Below are 8,822 nucleotides of genomic sequence, written 5' to 3'. Positions count from 1 at the left end.
GTTTATAAGCTTACACATGTCTCAGGTATTTAAAGGTTTTGATCAGGAAGATGATGGAATTTGTTCGGTTGGGTATTCAATTTACAGTAAATGGTATCTTTCAAGAACTTAATCTGTTGTTTATATCTAAAAGGGATTTTGTAAAGTTCTGAAATGAATTCTTTTGACATTCTTTCTGTGTCTGATAATAGCAACAGTGTTCGTGAAGCTCCATATAGTCAGACAGGGCTACTTAAAGTAGCCTAAGTTAGATCTAGATTTAAATTTTTAAAGCTTAGAATAGATGTATTTTTTTTTCCAGTAAATTTTATATTTGTTTCAAGTACTTCCTTTAAGGATTTGGGAAGGTACTACTGAAATTAGTTGTCCCATGCTGTATCTATAGGAAGATGTAGGCATCATAGTATCTTAAAATGCACTATAATAATCTAACTGAAGTGTATATTTCTGTTTAAATTTTTCAGTCTGCAAATGTGGAGGCCCAGTGTGCAGGTATCTCAGAGGATAATAGCCGTTCGTCGTCAACCAGTCAAGGATATGTTTTACCAGAAGGAAAAATCATGCCAAACACGGTGTTTGTTGGTGGAATCGATATAAGGGTATGTACACACTTTTCGTAAGTTACATGTAGAGCACTTCAGTGGGAAGGAAATGGTAGTTTAACTCCTGGGTTATTTTTTTTAATGTGTATCTTTACCAATCTTAAGATATTGCTGTGTCATGAGAGAGTTTTGGAACAGGTGAACTTCAGCTTTTATCTTGTTAAAAGATGAATGTTAAAAACAAAAATCTTGGCTGCTTTAAATCAGTTTAAACAGTTGAATGTGTTTGAAGAAGTTAAAGACTTTATTTCTTTTAGATGAATGAAGCAGAAATTCGGAGTTTCTTTGAACGGTATGGTACTGTGAAAGAGGTGAAAATAATCACTGACAGAACTGGTGTTTCCAAAGGGTGAGTGGAACATGAAGCGGTCGTTTTAAATTGCTGCTTATGTTGGACTTACTTGTGTTATAGATAAGAGCAGCTGCTTAATAACACACGTAACACTAGCTGCAGTTTTCTGTTGTGGTGAATGAATTTTATGAAACCTGTAAATCTAGATTGCCCCAAAGTCTGTGTAATCTTATAAAGAATAGCCTGATTTTTCTGACTTCAGTCTTAATCTGTTCAGGGAAAAGAATCGTTGTTACTTAACTGGTGGAAACGAAACTTGTGTGATGCTTATGCAGACAGTTTTGTATTTATTTTTTTATAGGACTCTTCTGATGACTGGAGTAGTTAGCAGCAGTTTGGAGAGAGAGTTCAGGAAGGTTAAGAGAAGGGGCAGATGGCTTATTCGGGACAGTGAGACTGCTCTTCTGACACCTGGGGATAGGTTAGAGAGAAAACAACCAGACACATTTGGGTTGGGAGTGAAACTAAGTGAATGAAGTTGAAGCAAGGGAAATTCCCATTGGATATGTAGACAAATTCTGGATTGTGGTGGAATATTTAAATCCGGATGTGTGGGACTGTCACCTGTTGAAGTCACTGTTGACTGTCACCTGTTGAAGTTATACCTGCTTTGAGAAGGTGTTTACCCTCTGGAAGTTCCTTCCAGTCTAGCTTTTACTAAGACTTTATGAGCAGATCCTAAAAAGTCAAGTTTTTTTCCTAGGCATATGTAGTAAAGCGTGAGCTGGAAATCTGTTTTATTTCCTTGTACCCCTTGTACACTTCATAGTAAAATCTGATGTGCAGTTAACCAGTGTGTGTTCTGAGTATTGATAGTGAATTGGTGTACTCCATTAACTGACATAACTGTTCTGTAATGCTCTGAAATTATCTCCATTTTATGGACTAGATAAACTAAGGGGGGCAGTGAAATAAAATTGAAAAATCTCTTCAAGGATCACTTCACTCCTGGTGTCACTGTTCCTGTAATGCCTGCTTTCATCCAGACCTATTTAGTAAAGATAAAATTTGATCATAATGTAGTCCTTAATACTTAGAAATTTGTTGTTGGTGTGATTTTTTTTGTTTGTTTGTTTGGTTTTTTTACTTTCTGAGTTAGTAATATCAGCAATACTGCTATTTTTGGATACTTGCAATGGCGGAATAGACCTTATATCTATTTCTTACTGTTCTGGAATCTGGCATTCAGTTTCTTTCATTTAGTCCAATAGTATATGCTGTTAGTTAGCAGTAAATAGGTTTTCATGCTGAATTATAAACTAATGTTGTACTCGATCCTTTTGGCATGCAATATAACATCCCCAGCACGTATGCTGTTAACTGGTCTTGTGCAAAATAATTTATCTAAGAAACAAATGAAAAAAAACAATTATTGAATAATCAGTTTTTTTTTCTTTTCAGGTATGGATTTGTATCTTTCCTGGACAACGTGGATGTTCAAAAAATAGTAGAAGTAAGTTCTTAGTCAAAATTAACTGAAAATTGTTGATACATTAGGACTGGAAGCATATTGAGGGGAAACCAAGTCAGGTACCATATAGAGTAAATTAGGACTAGGAAACTTAATGGCTGCCCAAAAAATTACTTGGTAAAATCTCTACTGGTGGTAGAATCTTTGTGTATTTACTGAAGAAAGAAGAAAAGTGGTTTTAGCCTTGCTTGAGTGTCTCGTGTCATTCTATTTCTGGTCGTTCTTGTTTATGTGCTTGAAAGCCTCACGTGTGTTTTTGGCTGCTTGCTTCCTGTGTTGCTTGGTTGTCACGGAACACTTGTGCTTATGGCAGACAGATCTGCCAGCATTGTTGTTAGGAATAACAGTAACAGGGACAACAGCATGAGATTTTTTACTCAGTTGATGTATGTATTTCTCTCTGGCAGTATTTGTGCATTTGAATGTTACCTGGACTGACAGTATCTTTTAGCCTCCTTGACTCTAAAATGTAACTGTTCACATGCCGTATGATTTTTCTGTAGTTCACATGGGAGATGAAGGGGTAGAACTGTTACAGCCCGTCTGCTTTGAGTTCAGTGCTGGAGGAACTCTACATCTTGATGCTTACAACCAGATCTGTCACTTGGTTGTGATAGACTTACGCAGGTCACAAGCTGCCGACGAAGCTTTTGGTTTTCCCACTTTCTCCCAAAAATGAGTGCAATTCCTGTGAAAACAACGTGTTTGAAATACTTCTGTCTCTGAAGTGTGCCTCAAAACTCCCATGTCTTTGGAGGATGAATAGTCTCCCATTTGCTTCTGAAGCTGTTGGATGGGGAAGTAGATCTGAAAGACAAATCTGGTTAAATGTGCCAGGCACAAATTTAGTGTTGTGTGATATGTTCAGGTGTGTTTTTTGGCTGTCCAGTTCCTTAAGGGGGAGGAGAACATACATGGGCAAAGTGGAGAGCAGTGAAACTCCAGCAGGAGATTCTTGATTCTTACCAGAGAATTCAGAAGCTTGCTACTGTTTAACACTCATGGTATATTAACAAAAATACAACTGCGTTGAGCAAGAGATTTTTTTTTTTACAGTGGGTTACATTTGCTGCACTAAATCAGTATGGACTGCTTGCTCTGAGGCAACGATCTCTCTGGAGATCTCTTGAGTAGCACTGTCGTTTGAGCCGTGCACGTTGCTGATTTTCTGTGTGCATTTCTTCAAAACTTAAAGCCCTCAGTGTATCTCTATTAATGTAGTATTCACTGATGTGACTTTGTATACCAGAAGTCTTGGAAGACCCAGAGATACATGGTTGATTTTCTTTTCAGTGTAAGTTTCAGTTGTGCAAGGCAGTACAAATTATTGCCTTGTTGGAAAGAGTCATGTCCAGATAGAAACTGTCTTTATGAAGCTGTTGGCTTCTGGAAGGGATGTAAAAAGGGAAAGAAAGAGCTTGAGTCATAAGCAGCGATTGCCTTGCTGAACTGTCTCGAACATTATCTGTGCTGAGTGGTCGCCGTGTTCTACGTAAATGAATGAGATGGAGCCTCTCCGAGGTTAGAATCCCTTGATGCCTGTGTTTGTACCTGCCTAGCTCTGTAGCTTTGTGTGACTTACAGGAGTTTTTCTTCTGATTTTGGTCTGATTGCCTATGTAAGTGCACCCTGCCGTGCAGAATAGGAAGATGCCTTGTTTTGAGAGGGAGGCCTGTCTTTCAAGAGCTCCTGGTGCTCAGGTGGAAAAGCTGGTTGCATTGTTCTGGGCACAGCAGGATAGCAGGATCTATTATAAAAAACACCTGTGAAGCTAGCAGGACATTTAACTTTTTAATAACCCCTGGCTGTCTTGATTCTAATTCTGTTAGTATAAGATGATCAGATAAGCTGGTTTTATATAACTTTCTGGGTTTTTTACTTAATTTTACTATCAACAATGAAGTTGCTGTTATCTGTTTGAAGCACATTCTTTAGCAGAAGTAGGAGGAAAAGTTGCAAACTGTCTATTTTCTTAAGTAGACAAGTCTTTAGAGAGAATCTTGATAGTCTGTGTATCTGCATCTGATACTAATTTTTAGTGCTTGGTACTAAATTTCTGTTAATTTGGGGTAAACTAAAAATATTTCACTTCTGATATGTAAAGCATTTGTACACCTAAATGTAGCCTTCTTAACTGTAACAGAGCACCTATTTTTAGATAGTGTCCTGTGTGCTGTGCACATCTTCATTAGGCAGGCAATGTGTTTCTTCTTGCCATCTTGGCAGAGAATGAGATCAGACCCAAAGGTGAATTCTCCTTTGGGAGTTCTGTGTGGGGAAGTTCCTGAATAAACATTAATCTGCTTAAATCCATGTGCTGAAGCAGCATTCTGTATCCTAGGCATAAACTGTATTCTGTAGAGAACAAAATCTTGCAGGCCTACTTAGACAGTCAGTCCAAATGGACCTTGAAGTGTAAGGATGCTGTGGTGCCATTTCAGCATCAAAATTAATCGGTGAATGTTCTTTTAGTTTTCAAATTAGCCGTTTCACTGAAGAATGCAGAATTCAACTCCTGCAGGGAGAAAGGGTGCTTGAAATTCTGCCTATGCTTTTGTTACAGCACCAGATACTGTGCTGGCAAATTGAAAGTCTGAAATCCTGCCTTGAGTGTGAACTAGCATTTGGGCAGAACTTGCAGAATGAGAAGTTGCCCGTGGCTCAGGCATTTGCTGACTACTGAGGAGTGCTTCCAGCTCTGTTTCACAAGTCCTTCAGGATGTTTGCATTCACTAGTTTGAGTATTTGAGGAACACATGAGCTGTATTAAAGTTCTACTCTTTCTTGATGGTTGTGTGCTACATAGATACTTTGGTCAAAAAGGTTGTGAAATACCAGCATGTTTGGATATTCTGAAGGAATGTGTGTGAGAATTTCTCTGGAGTGAATGCGGTACCTTGCAGATAAACCAGCAGTGCTTTGGCAGCCTCCCACTTCCTTTAATATAAGATAGAGAGCTTCTGACAGGTGATGTGAAGCTTGTTAGGAAGTTTGTGAGAAGGAAGGTAGCTGGCAATGTAATAAATAGGACTTCAAAGGAACTAGACTATGGTCACTGCATTAATACCCTTGCTGAGGGAAGAGTAGTTTGTATTAAACCAGGAGTCTGACAGTCACTATACATAGTTGCAAACTGCTAGTAGTGCATGTTGCTGTTAGGGCAAGTGATGCACAATAGGCTTGGAGAGTCGGTGAGTAGGCAGTTAGGTCTGCCAAGAGCAGTGCAGGAAAATCGAAGGTTAAAAGGCATAAGTGTTGAGGTGAGAGAGTGGAGGCTCTTGAGCCTCTCTGCAAGTCAGTGATACTGTGGTGTAGAAGCAGAGTATGGTCTCTTGAAAAACCAGACATCCCACTGATTCGCTAGCTCACAGAATAACCTTGCCTTTCAGTCACAAATCAACTTCCATGGCAAAAAGCTGAAACTGGGGCCAGCAATTAGAAAGCAACAAAACCTGTGTAAGTATCTATAAACAAATTTGTTCATATCACAAGTATATATTACAAATACATTTTTTTCCTAAATATACATTTAAAAGTATTTGCAAGGATGTTATTGTGGTATCTGTGTATTACAGTTAAACTTAAGTTTTGAATTTTATGACCTCACAACTTGTGTGATGCATGGTTTTGATAATAAAACTCAGATTGATAGCATAGTACCATACAGTTAATATTGAGTTAAATTTAAAAGTCTAAACATTTAAGGTTTTTTTGAGCTTGCATGAATACATGAAATACATGTGAATACAATGAAATACATGTGAATATGGTCTTAATACTTGGTATTTCTTTAAAACAAGGTTCTTATGTGCATCCCAGACCTATAGTCTTCAATCCTCCTCCACCACAGTTCCATAGTGTATGGAGTAATCAAAATACAGAGCCATACATGCAGCCTCCAGCTGTAATGAGCCCAGTGACACAGTATGTTCAGGTATGTTCGGGTAAGGCTATTTATGCATTTAGTTTTGAATCAAATATTTTTGAAGGTGCAAGCACATACAACCTCAGGAGTATGTATTGAGATTCCCATCTTATCTTACCTGCTTGATTTTTGTATTACCTTCCCTGATGAGAAGCACCAAATTTCAAACCACTGTAGAAGAAAGACAGCAACCTTGAAAAATGTGTTCAGTGATGCGATCTCATTGTAAACCAAGACAGGGAGATTTTTTTTTTTCATTTTGGAAATGAGAAAACTCTTAAAGATGGAGCTGATTTAATTGTATAACAGTTTTTGTGTGATCTTTTAACTTGTCAGAGACCTGCTTCACAAATCAAATGCATCTGGATTTAATTTAATGTACTGCTGCCCTGCCTCAGAATAAACCACAAACTTTGAAAATACTCTTTTTAATCTGGAACCAGAAAGTTGACTGTGATACTTCCCCCTGCCCCCAGCCAAATAAATTTTTGTTTTCTGAATTGCTCTGGTATCTTTGTAAGAACGCTGTGTTACAGCATCTCCTCTTAACAGCTGTGACCAGTACAGTGTCCCTACAGGACATCTCTTTACTGGTATTTCAGATAAATGTTCTTACTGAGGCATAGGTAGAGTACTTCTGGCCTTGTTAGGGGTACTGTGCCATGAATGGAAGGCTTTCCAGTTTATTGACTCTTCCCTGTATTAACCTTGTATGTCAGGGCAGTATTAATTACAAACTGATTCTCTTTGTATATTTTCACAAGCAAGTGAAGATGAGCAAACTGCAGTGACTTGCAGAAGCACTTTTTCAAGGCAGAGAGCTTGGCAATAGTACTTTGCTGATTTTCTAAGTTTATTGTGGGATTGAGATAGGAGGATCTAATTGTTTTTAAATGCTGGAATGTGCCTCTAAGTATTCTCTGAAGAAGCTGAGAAGCTCTCAAGTTAGTGTTGTGTCAGAATACTTGTACAGAAGAAGTGCTGGGAAATCGTGTGACTTGTAAGACTTAGCTTGCCTTTGACTCCAAGAAACTGATCTTCAGGCTGTAGTCTGTTATTTCATGGTATTTGGTCTGTTTCAGGTCTGCTTTAGAAAGTTTATGGGATGAATTGTGCTCCTCAAATGACTTAAAAGATCAGCTACAAGCAGGTGTGGGATTTTTAGATATGTATTACACTTTGGAATCCCACTTTCTAAAGACCTTTTAGTGTTTGCAAGTGCTGAAGTACCATAGGAAGCCTCTAAGAGTTGCTTTTAAAAAGTTAGCCTGGAGCAGGAGTTGAAGTAACGATGTGACATCTTGAAATGTGCTCCTAGCTTTATAGATACCTTTGCAAGTATCGTATTTTTACCTTGCTTCAAACTGGCATTTGAAAAAAGCTTTATTTGCAGACGTACCCATACAGTTCACCAGCTGTATTGATACAACAGCAAGTTCCTGTAGCCTATCAGCCAGCCTTCAACTACCAGGTATGTAATTCTAGGGGCAGTTTGATACCTGACAAAACTTGAATGGAATGAACAGTGTTAACTGGAGTCTGATCTTTCTCTGTTTCTGTGAATTCTATTTCCCTTCAGCTCCTGCTTCTGAGAAATGAAAAGTAAAACCAAAATTAGTGATATTTTTATTCTAATGGAGTGAAAATGGTTGGGTAACTTGGCACGCTTCTAAGTTTGATCTTTTAATTTTTTTTTTTTAATATGCTATGATAAAACAATTTCCAAATCAGCAAAAAGTATGTGGATCAGTAGTATTCCCAGTGGGAAGGAGCTTTGCATTTGTACATGCTATAGTGCAAGTAGTTGATGTTAGTTGCTTTTAACAGTCATCAAGTCTTACCAGACTGTGTGAACGTGGGATGTTCCGAGTTCTAAAACTGTCTGGGAAGGCACTTAGCTGCTAGTGATTTTTGAACTTGGAAGTGAAATATGTGGGTAAGTCTAGTTTTGTTTCAGTAACAGGAAATAGTTTAGAAACTGAAAGTAACTAGAAGCTTAACATGTTTTCACTGTGGCTGCTGTGATTCCTCTAATTTTCTTAATCATTAGAAGTCTTACTTTTTTAAAATTTGGAATGAGAACAGGTAGTTAAATTTGTGGCAAGGATGACCCTGTACTAAACACTACATAAGGTACACATGGCAAAGCTACCTTGCTTAATGAAAAATCCTGATGTAACATATCATAAATGGGTAGCTCTTAAAAAGCTGATACTTGCCTGTGTTGGAAGCAAATAAATCAAAGCTGATTCTTGTCCAATTCTTGTTTAAGGTTCAACCACAATGGCATGCTGGGGAGCAAAGAAATTATGTTATGCCTCCGGTAAGTCTACAAAATTAAACTTCTGGCACTTTGTCTTTTTAATTAGCACACTGTTTTGATGCCTTGATACTTTAGAGAAAAATAATTGTTGACTGGATCTGTATGTAATCTGGTCTCTACAAATCTGTAGCTGCTGACAGAGTAGGTGG

General features: G+C 38.0%; 1 protein-coding gene across 1 annotated transcript in view; it reads left to right on the top strand.

Moving 5' to 3' along the window:
• Window positions 1-464: 464 nt before the first annotated feature.
• The window catches only part of DAZL (deleted in azoospermia-like), a gene marked incomplete at its 5' end in the record, with an annotated part of 12,903 nt that continues 4,545 nt past the window's right edge, over window positions 465-8,822 (top strand). The window contains 7 exons of the mRNA XM_009867032.1: window positions 465-599; window positions 860-951; window positions 2,356-2,407; window positions 5,815-5,881; window positions 6,226-6,359; window positions 7,744-7,821; window positions 8,623-8,673. Coding sequence (XP_009865334.1) covers window positions 465-599; window positions 860-951; window positions 2,356-2,407; window positions 5,815-5,881; window positions 6,226-6,359; window positions 7,744-7,821; window positions 8,623-8,673 — 609 coding nt within the window. The remainder of the gene's footprint in view (window positions 600-859; window positions 952-2,355; window positions 2,408-5,814; window positions 5,882-6,225; window positions 6,360-7,743; window positions 7,822-8,622; window positions 8,674-8,822) is intronic.

Source organism: Apaloderma vittatum, unplaced genomic scaffold, assembly GCF_000703405.1.
Source record: "Apaloderma vittatum isolate BGI_N311 unplaced genomic scaffold, ASM70340v1 scaffold8093, whole genome shotgun sequence".
Lineage (NCBI taxonomy): Eukaryota > Metazoa > Chordata > Aves > Trogoniformes > Trogonidae > Apaloderma > Apaloderma vittatum.
Note: the sequence above shows the minus strand (reverse complement) of the source record. Positions and strands in the feature narration are given on the sequence as shown.